At 39.3% G+C, this 17,894-nt stretch overlaps 1 protein-coding gene and 1 long non-coding RNA gene across 14 annotated transcripts in view; one reads left to right on the top strand and one right to left on the bottom strand.

Annotated features, from left to right (window-relative positions):
• The first annotated feature begins 651 nt into the window (after positions 1–651).
• PPP3CB (protein phosphatase 3 catalytic subunit beta) overlaps positions 652–17,894 on the top strand; it is a 49,618-nt gene continuing 32,375 nt past the window's right edge. For 3 of the 12 annotated variants that reach the window (XM_055425461.2, XM_055425460.2, XM_055425452.2), the window contains exons 1-3: positions 658–824; positions 15,226–15,426; positions 16,550–16,674. In XM_055425461.2, coding sequence (XP_055281436.1) covers positions 740–824; positions 15,226–15,426; positions 16,550–16,674 — 411 coding nt within the window. In that variant the 5' untranslated portion in view covers positions 658–739. Of the gene's footprint in view, positions 825–15,225; positions 15,427–16,549; positions 16,675–17,894 lie in introns of all 12 variants that reach the window. The other 9 variants (XM_055425455.2, XM_055425454.2, XM_055425451.2 and 6 more) reach the window with 4 other exon arrangements.
• Positions 4,276–17,894, bottom strand: part of LOC148775959 (uncharacterized) — a 98,300-nt gene continuing 84,681 nt past the window's right edge. Inside the window, exon 4 of one of the 2 annotated variants that reach the window (XR_016038743.1) lies at positions 4,276–4,402. This is a non-coding gene — a long non-coding RNA (uncharacterized LOC148775959). The remainder of the gene's footprint in view (positions 4,403–17,894) is intronic. The other variant, XR_016038742.1, reaches the window with a different exon arrangement.

Here is a 17,894-nt window from a genome sequence, read left to right as displayed (position 1 = left end):
TAATTTCCAATTCCCAATTGCCTTCGAAATCTCTCTTCTCAGTGAATCAAGAGGGAGGCTGTGTCCTTTTCAGGTGAATTTCTTAGACTCTTTGAACATTTCAGTGACAAAACGGTTCCTTTCCTCTTACCTGTTTTGATGCTTAACCCTTGGAGCCTAGTCTGCCCTACCTGCATTCTTTGTGCTTTCAGACTCTTGACAATTCCAGGCTCTAAACACAAGAGCCAGATTCTCTTTCAAACTCCTTTCTGAACCGTTGCTTCGCTCTAGAACCTACAACGATTCCTCTAGTTCTGTCAGTTATCAACCGAAGTACCCGGATCTGCTAGTCAAATTGTTATACTTTTTTTTTTTTCTCTGTTTGTGGGAGATTCTTAGGTTTGGTCACGTCTCCCCATCTTTCCAGGAGTTCCATGAAAGCCTGTGTCGTGTTCCCTAGCACTCATTCACCGCAGGAACTATCATCTGCCCTCACTCTCTTTTATTTCTGCTTGCCCAGAATTTTAAGCTGATCCCTTGGCATGGTCTTGTTTCTCTCCTAGCTTCAGTAATTTTGCTCAAGTCCCTAGAGCCTGCTCCGCCCCCGCCCCCGCAAGCGCGGTGCATGCCGGTCTTAGCCCCTCTGTAGGGAAAGAGGGTCCGCCATGTTCCCCGGCGGCGCCGCCGCTTGGCTCTGGTAGCCGCCGCCCCCACCCCCAGCCCCGCCCGGCCCAGCGCCTAGCCGAGCCCCGGGCCCAGCATGGCCGCCCCGGAGCCGGCCCGGGCTGCACCGCCCCCACCCCCGCCCCCGCCGCCCCCTCCCGGGGCTGACCGCGTCGTCAAAGGTGAGAGGTGGACGGAGCCCTGGGGGCCTGGCCTGCTGAGATAGCTGTGTGAGGGCGGGCGGGAGACCGTCCCCTCCGGAGCGGGCCCGGAAGGGCGGGCGAGTGACTGGCTGCCTCACTTGGGGAGTGGCCCCTGGGCGGGCCCCTGCTGGGCTGGGCTGAGTCGGTGGCGGCGGCTCCGAGGTCTCTCGCTTGCCTTCGGGCCGTGGCAGAGGTTTCCTTCTGTTGGTCTCCTAGCTGGAAGGGTGAGGCTACTAGTCTCAGTGAGCCTCTTTCTTTTCCTGCCCGCCCTGTCAAAGCGGCCCAGAGGCCGCGATTAGCTTCCTGCACCGCGACAGCTGCACGCCTGGCTTGCCGGCGCGAACGGAGGGGCTCTGAGACCTTCAGCCACGCGGGACTGGGCGATGAACAGTCAGAAATCACCTCGCCTTTGGCCCACGCCTGCTCCCCAGTGACAGCCGTCCGCCCTATTCGCGGCTAGTTAATGCCAGCCGCAGGGGTTCGCACTCGGCCCTCAGGTGTCACCCCGCGCGGAAATTGGGGGAACTGTATGGGATTGGACAAGGGTGAAGGGACAAGCCAGAATTTGGGGGCCCCGGGTTTAAGTGCAGAAGAGATGAAGAAAAGACAGTAAAAAAAAAAAAAAAAAAAAGAGCTCCGGGGAGAGGAAGAAGCGTTTACTTAGAACAGGCAACACTGGTCAGAGGGCAAGAGGGGTTAGCCTTCCCGTGCATGCAAACGCCTACACACTTCTAGAAGAAAAAATTAAATATTTCTCAGCTGGTGCAGAATTTATGATTGTTTAACTACAACAGGTCATCACATTAATTTGAAATAGAGAAATTGAAGGCTAATTTAGAATTGCTTAAAATTTCCACGCTCTCTGGGAGAGTCCATCAACTTCAAACACTGCTGTGGAGGTGAAGAACATAATTTGAAATGATTTTTCTTTATCATGTAGCTTGGTCAATAAATTGAAATCATTTTAGAATAAAGTTTTCTTTATTGTATCACATTTTTGAAAGGTAGATACTTATTTTATTTGTTTTATTTATTTCATTGAGCTTCTCAAACATACTGGAATAATGTTTAAACACTGTTAGCCCAGTTTTGGAAATCTGACTAGGCATGTTTCCATTAAAATATTTAAAAACAAGAAAAACTTTTTGTTTTGTGGTTTTTAAATTTTAACTTACCAATTCTAGCCTCCTTTAATGATAATACTAATTTGTATCTAGGTTTATGTAGACAATTTTAAAAGCTTAACCGTGTATACATTTGGGCCAGGCATCAACTGAAAAAAAGCTTTTATTTAATCCTTGTCCCAAGAAGTCTTAAAAAAGAGAAAGGAAAAAGATTGGCAGTTCAGACATTCAAATCTTGAAGCTTTGTTGGGTTGGGAATAGGAGACATGAACTGCCTGTTAATTTTCTGACAGTATACCTGTGCTGTCTGTTAATTTCCCCTGGTACTTTTCACCCTACTATTAGATGGGACAACCAGTCACATTTCTGAACAGTAAGTTTATGCTATAGTTATGCTTGTGAATCTTCTTGTTTTTTGTCATTTATATGGTAATTTTCCCTTGTACTGCTTTAATACAGTAAAAATGAGATTCCAGACATAAGGCATATTCCTTAGGGGTGGGTTGTGAATGCAAGACAGTCATATTTGCAGTTTATTGGTAAGAAATAAAAGTCATTTGATTTAGGTAAATGGAAATTTGTTGATATAGAAAATCATAGTAGAACTCGTGGATATAAGGTCCCATGTACTTAGTAGTATGCTCTTCAAGACAACTTTCATTTCTTTATGAAATTTGTTAGCTAGTTGGAATGGCAGATATGGATCACGTGCTTTAGAGATAGTGTGCAATAGACTGGTTTGTGCTGCTCCAGGAGTTTCTGGCTTCCTTGGAAGTTACTGGGAAACTTACCTTTCATTATAGAAATCTTTTATATTTCATTTTCAAGCTTCTTTCTTGCCTTCTCAGTAAGCAATTGTAGTATAATGTTGCATTTGATGACAACACCAGTTTGCTGAAGCTATATAATAACCACAGTGCTAATTCAACTGAAGTTTACCTTATTACAAATCTAGATTTAGGTCTAGTATGTGTTAGTTTTGCACCATTTCATAGTGGTAAGGTTATAGAGACCATCATTGGCATTGAATATAAATAGTATTTTACTCCCTGAAACTTTCCCCTGTTGTCTCAGATTTTATACTCTTAAACTTCTAGCCAAGAGGCCTGAATTTTATGGTCACATAAGTTTTGAAGGGGAATAGGTCTGTGTTTAGTATCAAATGCCTGAATTTCACCTCATGTGAAGTTTGAGATCTTGGAATATGGTAGGTGATTCATGCATAAATTATCTATTCACTGAAATTATTAGTGGTAATTCCATATCCCTGATTATGGGTGATTAGGTTTCCTGGTTCATTAAGACAGTTCCGTTCTGGGCCTGCTCCAGCTTCTGGCTCTGGTCAAATTCATCTGTTTGAAAGTTGGTGGAGCCCAAGTGGTTTAGGTGAGATAGTATGCCCTCTTAACTATTTTCTGTTAAGCATTTTTCTATCTTTAGCTAAGATAGTAAGTTGGCAATAAGAGAAACAAACTAGAAAAAAAAGTTAGTTTTTCCTAGTGCCTTTTTGCCACATCAGCAAAATTGGTGTGTGTAATTAAAGCATAAAGCCCTGTATTTATTTATATTGTTCTTCCTCCTCCCTCTGAAATTTACTTGACCTGAAGTGTCCAGGTACTTCCTTTTTTCTCTCAGATACTTTTAAAATGTACTTTCTGCTGTATAGATGAGGTCCCAGATTTTTAAAACTAGATTTTCCCTTGAAATTAATAAATCTATTACACTTGATGCAAAAATTCACCTTTATTGCTTACAGTGCGTTGTCTATTTTGTGTACATGTTCATTTTAGCACCCACAGTGCTACTTTCTTTTGCATTCAGCATGTTTTATTCCCTAGATTTCATTATCCTTCTCTCTTAAATTATCAGACTTTCAGATTGAACCAAAATGTATGTAAGTTTTTTACCTGTTCTATATCTAATGTGCAGCCTTATGATTCATTTAGGTTCTGTTGCCTGCTGCCCTGCTTAAAAATCAGAGGTTGTTTGGCTAACGTGTTTTCCAGTACTTTAATAGGATCGCTTATTTTCATTACAGATTTTTAGATGACCCACATAGGTCTTGGAGTCACATAGCTACTTCAAGTGTTTTTGTGTGTGTGCGCTAATTCTAGTTCATTATGTTTGCTTTCTTTAAAAAATAATTTTATTTATCTATCTATGGCTGTGCTGGGTCTTTGTTGCTGTGTTTTCTTTTTCCTAGTTGTGGAGAGCAGGGGCTACTGTCTAGTTGTAGAGAGCTTCTCATTGTAGTGGCTTCTCTTGTTGCAGAGCATGGACTATAAGGCGTGTGGGCTTCAGTAGTTGTGGCACGTGGGCTCAATAGTTGTGGCTCCCAGGTTCTAGAGCACAGGCTCAATAGTTGTGGTGCATGGGCTTAGTTACTCCGTGGCATGTAGGATCTTCTCAGAAGAGGGATCAAACAAGTGTCTCCTGCAATGGGAGACAGATTCTTACCACTGAGTCATAGAGAAGCCCTAGTTCATTATATTTTAAAGCAACTTGAATTTTAATTTTTCTTTGTTTTTTACAAAATCTCTTTAATGGACTTAACCTATCTAAAAGAGATAATTCTTGAAAATGATTTTTCTTTTCCTTTTTACCCTAGTCAAACTGTTAAGCATACTAAAATAAATCTTCAGTACCGTGTGTCCTAGAGAAAGCAAGGGAACAGAGAATAGTTTGTGTGTGTATGAGAGAGAGAGAGCAGTGAGAAGGAAAGAGAACACTCTGGCAACAAGTCATCTTGGAAGGAAAATGCCAAGGAAGAAATACAGCTGCTCAGTAGTGAGGCAAAAGCTTCAGGTTCCGATGCTACTGAATGAATTGGCAAGAGTTATAAGGAAAAGTTTGGTGAAAGAATTTTGATTTATTAGATGAGATGTGTTTTAGTGCCAATCCTATGATTTCATTTCAGTATAAAAATGTTTATTTTTACATAGAGATGAAATAAGCGAACACTAATTGACATCTTTATATGGTATGTAATATTTATTTTTGAAATTCAAAGTAACCAAATAGCAACTACTTATTTAATGCCTGTCGTATACCTAAAAATTGTAGGGAAACAGTGTAAAAGATAAAATACAATCTTGGTCCTTGGGGAAATAGGTACTCATGAAAAGTTAATAATTTATGTCATAAGGCTGTGTGATTAATAATTGCCAGTTAAGTGACAGACCCAGCAAGTTGAGTTCAAAGGAGATAGGGATGAGTCTAGATTTGATTGGTCTGGCAAGAGTTTGTATAGGAGGAAAGAGCTTTGAGGATGGGTAGGATTCAAATAAGCAGAAAATTGGGACCGTTTATTTGTGTATCATTTATTGAATACCTCTTTGTACCAGACATTATACTAGGTGTTAGGGATACATAATTGAATTAGATATATTAAGTAAGATAGATTTTTCTTGGAGGCAGTCTAGTGGAGGAGACACTATTGCAGATAAATAATATAATGAATTAGGTACAAAGTGCTGTTGGAGCTATATAGAGGGAATTGACTCTTACTTGAAGAGAAAGCTTCACTGAAAGGATTATGTTTTAAGGGGAGCCTTAAAGGTTGAGTAGAATTTCTCTAGATATTAAAGTGGGGCTGATAGAGGAAATATTTTCTAGTAGAGAAAACAGCAGTAGAAAGGCATGGAGTTTGAAAAAAGCATGGAGTGTGTGACAGTATTGTGTAAAGTTCTTGGCAAGAAATAGCAGATGAAGTTGAAAAGGTTTTTTTGTACACCAAGTTGAGGACCTGAAACTTAGAGAGTATAGCCTCTGTTTGATTAAGAGCATTAGATGATTAAGACTGCCTGGGTTTGAATTAAGACTGCCTGCTGCTGCTGCTAAGTCTCCTCAGTCGTGTCCGACTCTGTGTGACCCCATGGACGGCAGCCCACCAGGCTTCCCCGTCCCTGGGATTCCCCAGGCAAGAACGCTGGAATGGGTTGCCATTTCCTTCTCCAATCATGAAAGTGAAGAGTGAGTGAAGTTGCTCAGTCGTGCCCGACTCTTAGCAACTCCATGGACTGCAGCGTACCAGGCTCCCTCGTCCCTGGGATTCTCCAGGCAAGAATTCTGGAGTGGGCTGCCATTTCCTTCTCCAATGCATGAAAGTGAGAAGTGAAAGTGAAGTCGCTCAGTTGTGCCTGACTCTTAGCGACTCCATGGACTGCAGCCTACCAGGCTCCTCCGTCCATGGGATTTTCCAGGCAAGAGTACTGGAGTGGGGTGCCATTGTCTTCTCCGTAAGACTGCCTGCTGCTGCTGGTGCTAAGTCACTTCAGTCGTGTCCGACTCTGTGTAACCCCATAGACGGAAGCCCACCAGGCTCCCCCGTCCCTGGGATTCTCCAGGCAAGAACACGAGTGGGTTGCCATTTCCTTCTCCAATGTGTGAAAGTGAAAAGTGAAAGTGAAGTCGCTCAGTCGTGTCCGACCCTTAGCGACCCCACGGACTGCTGCCTGCCAGGCTCCTCCATCCATGGGATTTTCCAGGCAAGAGTACTGGAGTGGCTTGCCATTGCCTTCTCGGTAAGACTGCCTAGTTCTGCCTTAATCGTTTCACTGAGGACAAGTTACTGAGTATCCCCAGCCCTCAAAGTTCTCATCTGCAGAATAGAGTTAATAAAGTTATGGGATTTTTGAAGGATTAACAGAGACAATTCATGAAAATTTGTACCGTAGTGCCTGGCCTGACACATGATTGAAAGTTTTAAAGTAGAGGGATGACCCAATGTTTTGGTTTTTGAAAGGTAACATGATATTGTTGATAAGTGATTACTGATTAAAATGGAAGAGACTAAAATCAGGGTGTCAGAAGGTTAATGGAGTAGTCCAAGTGTAGAATGACCATGGCATGGATGAATTATGAGAAAGAGAAAAACCAAATATGACACAAATCCTGAGTAATATTAGAAAGTAGATATACAAGAGCAGTGACTGAGTGTGGGAATGAAACAGGTAGAAAAGCAAACTTTTTTAAGAAAACAGTAATGAGTCTAATTTTGCTTTAGTGATTGTTTAAATTGAGCAGTTGTAGTTAGAGGCAGAGATTGGAGCGATAGGTAAGAGACTGGGGTTGGTTAAGAAAGACTTTGAAAAATAAGTTTCAGACTTTTGTCTCCTTTATTCATTAGTCCTTTTTGGACTAAACAGTAAAAGGTAGAAAAGAAATTAGGGTGGAAACCACCCCAGTATTTTGAGTAGATTTATTTAGCTGTGCTTTGTATAATAATAACTTCCCTGGTGGCTCGGATGGTAAAGCATCTGCCTACAATGCAGGAGACTGGGTTGAGTCCCTGGGTTGGGAAGATCTCCCGGAGAAGGAAATGGCAACCCACTCCAGTATTCTTGCCTGGAAAATCCCATAGACAGAGGAGCCTGGTGGGGACTACAGTCCATGGGGTCACAAAGCGTCGGACACGACTGAGCGACTTCACTTTCACTTTGTACAATAAAGGGGGAAGAAAAGTAGAGCTTAAATTTTTCTAGTACACAAAGTGATAAGAACTTGAACTAGCATTGGAGCAATGGAGATGTTAAAAAAAAGAAAATTTAAAATAGAACTTAGAGTCCAGAAAGAGAACAGTGACATCAAAATTTTAAATCTGAGTGACAGAGAATGATGATATCATAACAAAAATAAGCCAGGAAGGAGAAACTAATTTTTGAGGGAAGGGTATTGTGTTCAAAGAACCACCACAAATTAAAAGGAATTCAAGTGATACCTGGAAAATTTGAAGACAGTGCTGTAGGATTTATTGAACCTTTCCTTAAAGCATGTGGCTAATGCATGCTTCTGCAGCACTAGCACCCTGGCAGCTGGGTGGGTTATACCGGTTTTCCTGATCAGGAGACTTTTGATGACACTTTTAGTCAGAAGAGCATTGTTGCTGTTTTGGTGTAAGACAAGTGGTACTGGAGTAGCATTCAGAAGACCTCAGTTTCAATCATGACTCTACCCCTTACTAGTTGAAACACCTTGAGAGAGCCATTAACTTGTCTGAACCTATTATCCTCTCTGTGAAATTGAGATAAAATTGCCCTACCAAACTCATCTCTGAGAATCATAAGATTATGTATATGAAAGCATTTTGTAAACTGTAAACAAAGCACTAGAAATATATTGTCATTGCTATATAAATTAGCATAAAGATAAGTAATTTAGAGAGTGTAACGTTTCATTAATTCAATAAATGTTCTTTAGTACCTATGTTCTAATCACTAGGTATATAGCGATGAAAGACAGCTTGCTCCCTTTCAAGGAGATCGTAAGCTTGAGGGGGAAACAAGGTAGTTACAGTACAACTGATAAGCACCACGCTGTAGCTGTGCATCATATGCTTTGCTTTGAAAACGCAAGGGAGAGTGCACCATTAACCTAGCCAAAGAACAGGAAAATTTTTCAAGAATTGGAACACTGATATGAAGTTTAAGGACGAAGAGAAATTAGACGAAATGTGGAAATAGTGTACCCATAAATAATAGGGAATGCAAGGTACAGAGGTTTTTTTGAGTGATGTAGTTTTAAAAATGAAAATAACATCTGGAGTTATGTTATCCAGTATGTGTCTGGAATATGAGTTAGTGGCAAAAGATGAGGGTTGGAAATGTAGGCAAGGGTCAGATTAGAAGGGATCTTGTATGACGTGTTGAAGTACAGAATTTGGATTTTATGTGATGCATCCAGTCTTCTTACAGGTGGATGTTGAAAACTGAATTTTAAAAAGAATATTCTGAGTTATTGTGAAACCTGAGCAAAATTGAAAAGATTTTTGTAATTTTAGGGGAAAAAAATCCTTATTCAGTGTCTTAGGACCAAAGGGAGGAAACCAGATCAGATAATTATCTAGGACCTATTTATTGGCTGTGTTAGGGTGAGGAAGAAAAAGACTTTTAGGATAATTTCCAGATAAATAACTATATTGGTGATAGTTCGGAGGGAAAGTTCATGCATTAAGTTTTAGCTGTATTAAGATACGTATGGAACATCCAAGTGGAGATATTTAATAGTTTAATAGGGATTTGGAGTTTAGTGGCAGTCTGAACTGAGTAATCTATTTGGGAGTCCACAAAATATAGATTTTGGTTGAAGCCATAGTTGTGAATGAGAGGAATATAATGAGAGGGCCAAGGACAGAATCCTCAGCCACACTGAAATAGGATTAGGAAAAGGACTAGAAGTTCATGAGATAGGTAATCAGGTATGACCAGAGAATTAAGGGAAAAACCAGGTAAGTGATTTCAAGAACCCAAGAGAGAGAATTATAAGGTGAAGGAATAGAGCAGAAGCCAGATAAATGTGGGTTGAGGAAAGAAGACAAAAAGTGAAAAAATGAAGGTGTCCACTGTAGATTACTCTTTCAAGAAGCTTAGTTGTAAAATATGGGATATATATGGCAGAAACAGGGTTGAAAGAGTAAGGGGAAATTACTTGTTGGGGTTGTTTTTAAGATCATAGAGAACTGGGTACAGTCTTCCCTTGGTATCTGTGGGGATTTGATTCCAGGATACCCCTCCCTCTTCCAAAATCAGTGGATGCTCAAATCCCTCATATAGAGTGGTGTAATATTTGGATATAGCCTATCTGTATCCTCTCATTTACTTTAAATCATCTCTGCTGCTGCTAAGTCGCTTCAGTCGTGTCCGACTCTGTGCAACCCCATAGATGGCAGCACACCAGGCTCCCGTCCCTGGGATTCTCCAGGCAAGAATTCTGGAATGGGTTGCCATTTCCTTCTCCAATGCATGAAAGTGAAAAGGGAAAGTGAAGTCGCTCAGACATGTCCGACTCTTAGTGACCCCATGGACCGCAGCCTACCAGGCTCCTCCGTCCATGGGATTTTCCAGGCAAGAGTACTGGAGTGGGGCGCCATTGCCTTCTCCAAAATCATCTCTAAATTATAATACCTAGTACAATGTAAATGCTATGTAAATAGTTGCTAGAGAGGCAAATTCAATATTCTCTTTTTGGAATTTTATTTTAAAAATATTTTTATTTTTAAAATATTTTCTATCTGTGGTTGGTTGAATCCTCACATGCTAACCTGTCATTTTGGAGGGCTGGCTGTATGTTTATCTGCTCAAAGGGAAGACCCTGTGGAGAGTTGGAGGCAGAAAAAACAGAATAGGGGCATGGGTGGGTAGGAAGGGTGACTGAAGTGAAGATGTTGGGGGGGGGTGGGATTCAAATCACAGTAGAATGTTTAGTATTGGGTGGGAGGAATCCTCTTCCTTGAGATAGGAAGAAATGTAAAAATGGATACTGGTATAGATGGAGAGGAGCAGAAAAATGACATTTGGTCTGAAGGTCTCAATTTTATCTGAAAAAGATGCAAAGTTGATTACTGAGTAAGAGAAGTTTAGGATTCAAGGAAGAGGTGACCATTTGAAATCTCCACTGAGGAGAATGGGAGAGAGCACAGACAAGGATGTTTAACTGGATTGCTGGCAAGTGCCAATGACCAGCAGAGTTGGAGACCATTAATTTGTATAAGCACTGAACTGTTTTGATGATTTTTTACTTAATGTCCAGCTTTAGAAACTAGCTTATCCAAGAATTGGAGTTTTATAAGTAGAAGTACAAAAGAACAAAACAATTCAGGAGGTTGTTTAAAAAGTGGGTGGTTGATGGAATAGCTTCAAAATTACAGGAAGCAAAGGTTTCCAGAAGTAGTTGATTAGGGGAGGTGTCCAGGTTCTTGAAGTAATTGGAGAATAAATAGAGAAAAGGGAGTGAGTCTAAAAGCATTAGAGATTTTGGTCATGGAATAAGAGATTGGAGTTCAGGATTTCAGAGGTAGAGCAGAAATTATGGGCAAGGCTGGGAAAGTTTAAGTGGAGTGGAGCTCAGAACCTCTCATTTCTTGGGTTTACATCGGTCATCCTCAGGGACATTGATGATGGTGGTGCTTAGAGAGGAGAAGGCTTTTGAACTAGGAACCTGAGTTTCATGTGAGAGTTGACCAGAAGTGTAGTAGATGGCTAGGACAAGAATAAACTAGCCAGAAGACATGAACCTTAAAGGAGACAGCATTTTCTTCTTCACAGGAGTGATGATGTTAGATGTGGAAATGGAGAGCTAAAAGACTGTATCCTTTTCTGCTCAGAGTGTTGGGAATTCTGGAGGCTGCAATGAAGAGGACTGAGGGGGAGGGGAAAAGCCTGAGGATGTTGTTCAGTCGCTGAGTCCTGTCTGACTCTTTGCGACCCCATGAACAGCGGCATGCCAGGCTTCCCTTCACTATCTCCCGGAGTTTGCTCTTACCCATGGTGTGAATAAAAGAAATACAGAGGGAAAAATCAAGAGGAACTTATTTTGGACAGTTGTGAGTAATGGCAGTGATGAAAAGCACAGACATGTGAATGCTACTTTGGAGTAGCATTTTCAGGTGACACAGGCTGTGTCCCACTTAGTGTTGCAGGCTTCACTGGGCTGATAGTTTGCAGTCTTTGCTTAGGGTTGGGTAACAGGGAAAAGCTCCTCTGTTTATTGACCATTCACATTGTATGCACATACATTTATGTGCTGGTTTTTCCCTATCTAAAACTTAGAAGAGTTGGAAAACAGGAATAGTTGGCTGAAGATGAATTAGAAATGTAAAAAACCAATTAAAAACCTAAAATTAGGTGGAAATGCTTTAAAAGTACCTTAGGAGTTGCAAAATGGTAGTAGTTGAGAATATTAATTTCTCAGTTAATAACAAATTCAACCCTCTATTGACCACCAGTGTCACTAACTAATTTCCTATTAGGCCAAATTCTATTTGGTCAGTTTTCTTTTGCTTAGTTAGATCACCTGCTATGGATCCTTTTTCTACCTGCCAAAGAGCACAGTGACTTTTTGCCTCTTATTTTCTTATTTACTGATATATTAAAACATTTTTCCAAAACTTTCTACTCTCCCGTTTCAGTGTTGTGTTTGGTTTTCACCTGCTTTTATCTATGGTGGCATTTCTTCATCCTTCTACCTGACCATTCCTTAGAAGGTATTGCAGCCGTTGTTGAGATTTAAAAGTATGCCTTGAATTGAAAAAGAAATGGAAAACATAGGTCTGGGGGCAGTGTATACTTTTTTCCCCCAAATGAATAAGACAATCTGACTCTTGGTTAAAGAGGAGCAGTACCTCGGCGTGATTTGCAGTGGGGCATCACAGTGTGCATGAAAACATGCAGTACCACAGGTGACTGGCTGATGTAGGGGAGGGTCTCCCACATAGGTTTTTAGGAAGTTCTGTATTTTGAACAAAGTTCAGCTATTAGTGGAATTATGTTGTTGATTATTAGGAATTATGTTATGCATAATCTGGAATGCAACATCTTAAACAGTATCTCTTTTCCTGAGTAGAGGAAAAATTCTCTTGGCCTGATGAGAGAAATATCCCAGTTTGATCTCAGAAATTTTTAAGAGATATTTAAACTTTTCATTTTCATAATGTCCCAAAAGTAACTTTTGATTTCTTTAGTAATTGTTAATTTCTGTAGTTTTTAAACAGTTGATTTACTGATAGTGGCAAATTTGGTTATAGCATATAGTATGCTGCTGCTGCTGCTAAGTCGCTTCAGCCATGTCTGACTCTGTGCGACCCCATAGACGGCAGCACACCAGGTTCCCCCATCCCTGGGATTCTCCAGGCAAGAACACTGGAGCGGGTTGCCATTGCCTTCTCCAATGCATGAAAAGTGAAAGTGAAGTCGCTCAATTGTGTCTGACTCTTAGTGACCCCATTGACTGCAGCCCACCAGGCTCCTCTGTCCGTGGGATTTTCCAGGCAGGAATACTGGAGTGGGTTGCCATTGCCTTCTCTCATAGTATATAGTATAATAGTCTGTTTACTCTTTGGTTGAAGAAAAACATACATTAATAAAGGTTTTTATTTTTTTAGAATCTGACATAGCTATATTTGGGCGCCCCCATGGACTGTAGCCCACCAGGCTCCTCTATCCATGGGGATTCTCCAGGCAAGAAATAACTGGAGTGGGTTGCCATGCACTCCTCCAGGGGATCTTTGCAACCCAGGGATCGAACCCAGGTTTCCCTCAATGCAGGTGGATTCTTTACCATCTGAGCCACCAGGGAAGCCCTATTTGGGGGAGCAAAATGTACTTTAAGGCCTTGTTCTAGATGCAGTAAAAAATAATGGGAATAAATGTGTTCTAAAAAGGGGGGAGAAAAGCAAGTTTTATTTTACTCTCAATAAAAGGTAAAAGCTAGAGGGATTGATGATTTCAGTCTTTTAGAAATGGTTTATATTCCTCTGCTTTAGTTATTTCACTTCTAAGAATGGAATCTTCCTAAATTATTTTTCTGCTATGAGAATATGGTTATTTATTATTCTTAGGTAATTTATAAAATTCTAACCCAGTCCCCTGAATTTTTAGTTACTTTAAGTTGAACTGTGAAGAAGCAGTTCATCCTCTACTTTTCCAGTCTTCTGTACAGTAATTGATAATCACAGTGATGGTCAGGAAGATACTGTGTACTCTGTGCCCATACACAAAGTGAGTTTTTTCTTTAAAAATTTATTTCAGAAAAGAGAGAAATACATTTGGGTCTATATGTAGACTACATTCTTACTACATTCTTTCTTTTTTTTGAAAAACAAAGTACTGTTTGGTAAAAAGCCTAAAACTGCTTCAACCCAAGCTGATTTTAAATGCATAAAGGGGTCATTTGTTGGATTCAGTTAAAAAGGAATAAAAATTTTTAACAGATATGTAATAACTTTTCCTAGGTACATGACCTTAGATGCCATTGAAAATGGACTTTCATGTTCTCCGTTCCACTTAACAGATTTCGATTTAAAACAATACAGTTGGTAAATACTTGCGGAAATTATAAATATATGCTACAGAAGTAAAAAGGCCAACTATTTCAGTAGTTAGACAAATGGAAATTGTGTTTTAGGATAAATTTGTGGCAATAGCATTGAACATGTATTTAAAAAGTGCTGTATCTTAAGCAGCTTAAATGGAAGTGAGGATGATTTGCTTATAAAAGTTTTAGATGACAAAAAATGAATCCAGTGGTAAGGAATGCACTCATGTCAAAAATGTGTGTAAAGATTTTGAATGAAACTGTTATGTGAAAAATGAAGGTAAGAGAAAAAGCAGTATTTTAAAATTATCATTTATTAACATTTTAAATATATATATGCATCTAAATTAATTTAAATCTGTAAGTAAACATTTGGCTGTTTTAATCTATATTTCTAGAAATTTCTGGTCTTCTCTGGTAGCTCAGCTGATAAAGAATCCTCCTGCAATGTGGGAGTCCCTGATTCAATTTCCTGTCGAAAAGTTCCCCTGGAGAAGGGATAGGCTACTCTCTCCACTATTCATGGGCTTCCCTGGTGGCTCAGACCATAAAGAATCCCCCTGCAGTCCAGGAGATCTGGATTCAATACCTGGACTGAGAAGATCCGTTGGAGGAGGCGTGGCAGCCCTCTCCAGTATGCTTGCCTAGAGAATCCCCATGGACAGAGGAACCTGGCGGGCTACAGTGCATGGGTTGCAGAGTCAGACACAACTGAGCGACTAAACACAGCACAGAAATTTCTGCTCAAGTTGGCCAGCAGGCACTGTTTTATGTATTCTTATTAGGAAGTTGGTTGCTGCTGCTGCTGCTGCTAAGTCACTTCAGTCGTGTCCGACTCTGTGTGACCCTATAGACAGAAGCCCACCAGGCTCCTGTGATTCTCCAGGCAAGAACACTGGAGTGGGTTGCCATTTCCTTCTCCAATGTGTGAAAGTGAAAAGTGAAAGTGAAGTCGTGTCGGACCCTTAGCAACACCATGGACTGCAGCCTACCAGGCTCCTCCATCCATGGGATTTTCTAGGCAATAGTACTGGAGTGGCTTGCCATTACCTTATATTTGGGATTTCTATTTATGCTTGTATGGTATTGTTATATTTATTATACTTCATTTAAGATGAAGAGTATATTATATGTTTTGAGAGTTCTGTCAAAAAATGTTTTGGCTTAAAGAAAAAAACCTTTAGTTATCCTGAAAAAACTTAATTTTGTGAGACAATTCATTTCTCTAATAATTCTCATGTTGTTATATATAGATTATTTTAAAAGGAAGTATAATTTGATTTCTCTTTTTAAAAAAGCATTTAAAAGTTAAGACCTCTATCTAGTAAATGAAGAAACAAAACAAAAACTTAAGCTTTTCAGTTTTGACTCTTACTTACCTAGATCCATTGATTAGTTTTTATGTTAATATATTAATAGTGATTTTTTTTTTATTAATAAAATTGCAGCCGTTCCTTTTCCCCCAACACATCGCTTGACATCTGAAGAAGTATTTGATGTGGATGGGATACCCAGGGTTGATGTTCTGAAGAACCACTTAGTAAAAGAAGGTCGGGTAGATGAAGAAATTGCACTTAGAATTATCAATGAGGGTGCTGCCATTCTTCGGAGAGAGAAAACCATGATAGAAGTAGAGGCTCCAATTACAGGTACACTTATTTATGTTTTGGATCTTATTTTTTTTTTACTGTACCATTATTACCTAATTATAAAATTGTTTCTTCTTCATTCATATTGTATACTAAATTATTATTACGTGGACATTATTTTGAATTTCCAGATTATTTCCTATGACTTTTGAAAGTTTTTGCCTGTTTTCAATGATGAAACATGATCCTAAATAAGCTGAATGCAGAAGTTAGTCTAACATGCTTTTATGAAGATTTCATCAGTTGAGTTGGCTATCACTGAATTTCATTCAACAAATACTTATTTACTATGCTTTCAGTCATCAGGGGCAAATAGCTCAATGCCATATCAGATACCAAAAATGATCATTTAGAAGTCATCAGAAAGTATGGAGTTAGAATGGATATTTTACTGCCACCAATATAATTTAATCATCCTAAGATGTGCATGCTTGACTTCCTAAAGAAGAGTTTTATAAATTTAGATGAAAATTTTGTCACTTACTACAAATTTTAATTCTTCGGCGATCAGCTTTCTTCACAGTCCAACTCTCACATCCATACATGACCACTGGAAAAACTTGAGAGTCCCTTGTACTGCAAGGAGATCCAACCAGTCCATTCTAAAGGAGATCAGTCCTGGGTATTCATTGGAAGGGCTGATGCTAAAGCTGAAACTCCAATACTTTGGCCACCTCATGCGACGAGTTGACTCACTGGAAAAGACTCTGATGCTGGGAAGGATTAGGGGTGGGTGGGAGGATAAGGGGACGACAAGAGAATGAGATGGCTGGATGGCATCACTGACTCTATGGACATGAGTTTGCGTGAACTCCGGGAGTTGGTGATGGACAGGGAGGCCTGGCGTGCTGTGATTCATGGGGTCGCAAAGAGTTGTACACGACTGAGCGACTGAACTGAACTGAACAAATTTTAATACTCTTGTTATATCTTGTTCTAGATCTTGAGCACATGAACAGTTGGGTACACATTATCCCTGTCATGACTCTTCATAGATTGCTTCCATCTTAGACCTTTCTTGATAGAATTTTATGCTCTCTCTTATGTAAACGAAATTAGAATTTAAGTAAAATGTTATTTTAGAGGTTTTTTTTTTTCATATCTAATAATCTTCTTGTTTCAGTGTGTGGTGACATCCATGGCCAATTTTTTGATCTGATGAAACTTTTTGAAGTAGGAGGATCACCTGCTAATACACGATACCTTTTTCTTGGTGATTATGTGGACAGAGGTTATTTTAGTATAGAGGTAATAATCATATACTGTCATTTGATTTGCATGTAAGTGTCATCATAGATGATTTCTGTTACTTTCTAATAAGTTCCTTAAATTATCTGTATTGGGTTATTTTTAATACCTCTGTATATTCTGAAGTTTTTAGGTAACGCTATTATTTATTCCCCTTTTGTCTTTCAAGGTATTCTCTTAATTTTTTTGTGTTACTGTAATTACCATTTTCCAGTGGAAATTATAAGCAAAATGAGGGACCTTTATTGCCCTGTTATCTAGTGGTCCTAAGGAGCTAATGCTGTTTATCTCTCTTGCCCTTAAAGGCATTCAGCCATGTAAAAAAAAAAAAAAAAGGTTAATTGTATTTTTCTAATTAAATAAAATAGAATGCTTTTATCACTTAAACTCTAGTGCTTCTATCTTTCCTCCTGTAGCCATTAAGACCCAAGTATATCATATGGAATCTTTATGTATTCTGAAAGTATTAATCTGCATTTAAAAACTTGAGAGACATTAAAATGACCTGTTTATTATCACTTAATAGTAGATTGTTCTTTTTGCTCCTTTTACTTTTCTAATTATAAAAATTAAAATAAGATATAGAACAGTTTGTATTTTCTAATATATGCATTTCTTTCCTTTTTTGAAATGAAAATGAACTCCTATTATAATATTCTGTAACTCCCTTTATTAATTCCTATGCTCTGATGTCATGCCAGTTCAATTATAAATTTACAGTATCATTTTTAATAGCTGCACTGTATTCTGTTGACTAAACTAGTCACAGTCAATTTAATCAATTCTTATTGTTAGGCATTTAAGGTGTTCCCAGTTTTTTGCCATTGTAATTGATGCTTCAGTGGACCATAGTATTTATCCATCTTTATATACTTGCCCAGTTATTTCTATAGGACAAATTCTTAGAGGTTAAATTGTTGAGTAGAAGCTCCGCAGATAGATAGGTGTGTTAGCATTAATGTGTTTCAAGCATATTCTAAGCAGTTAACATACTTGATTAATTTTTACAACAAAGTTATGAGGTAAGTACTGTTATTTTATCCATTGTATAGAGGAGCCTGAGGCTTGGAAAGGTTAAATAACTTGCCCAAGGTCATATTGTTAGTAAGTGGTGGAGCTAGGCAGTTTGAGCCTGTGGTTTTAACCATGTCCTCCAATAGATATTGAAACCTTACCTGATGAATTTCTATGCCAGTTACTGTTGTTTATATCTCCTCTAG

This window comes from Moschus berezovskii, chromosome 12, assembly GCF_049115385.1.
Source record: "Moschus berezovskii isolate FMDL1 chromosome 12, NW_MosBer_1.0, whole genome shotgun sequence".
Taxonomy (NCBI): Eukaryota; Metazoa; Chordata; class Mammalia; order Artiodactyla; family Moschidae; genus Moschus; species Moschus berezovskii.
Note: the sequence above shows the minus strand (reverse complement) of the source record. Positions and strands in the feature narration are given on the sequence as shown.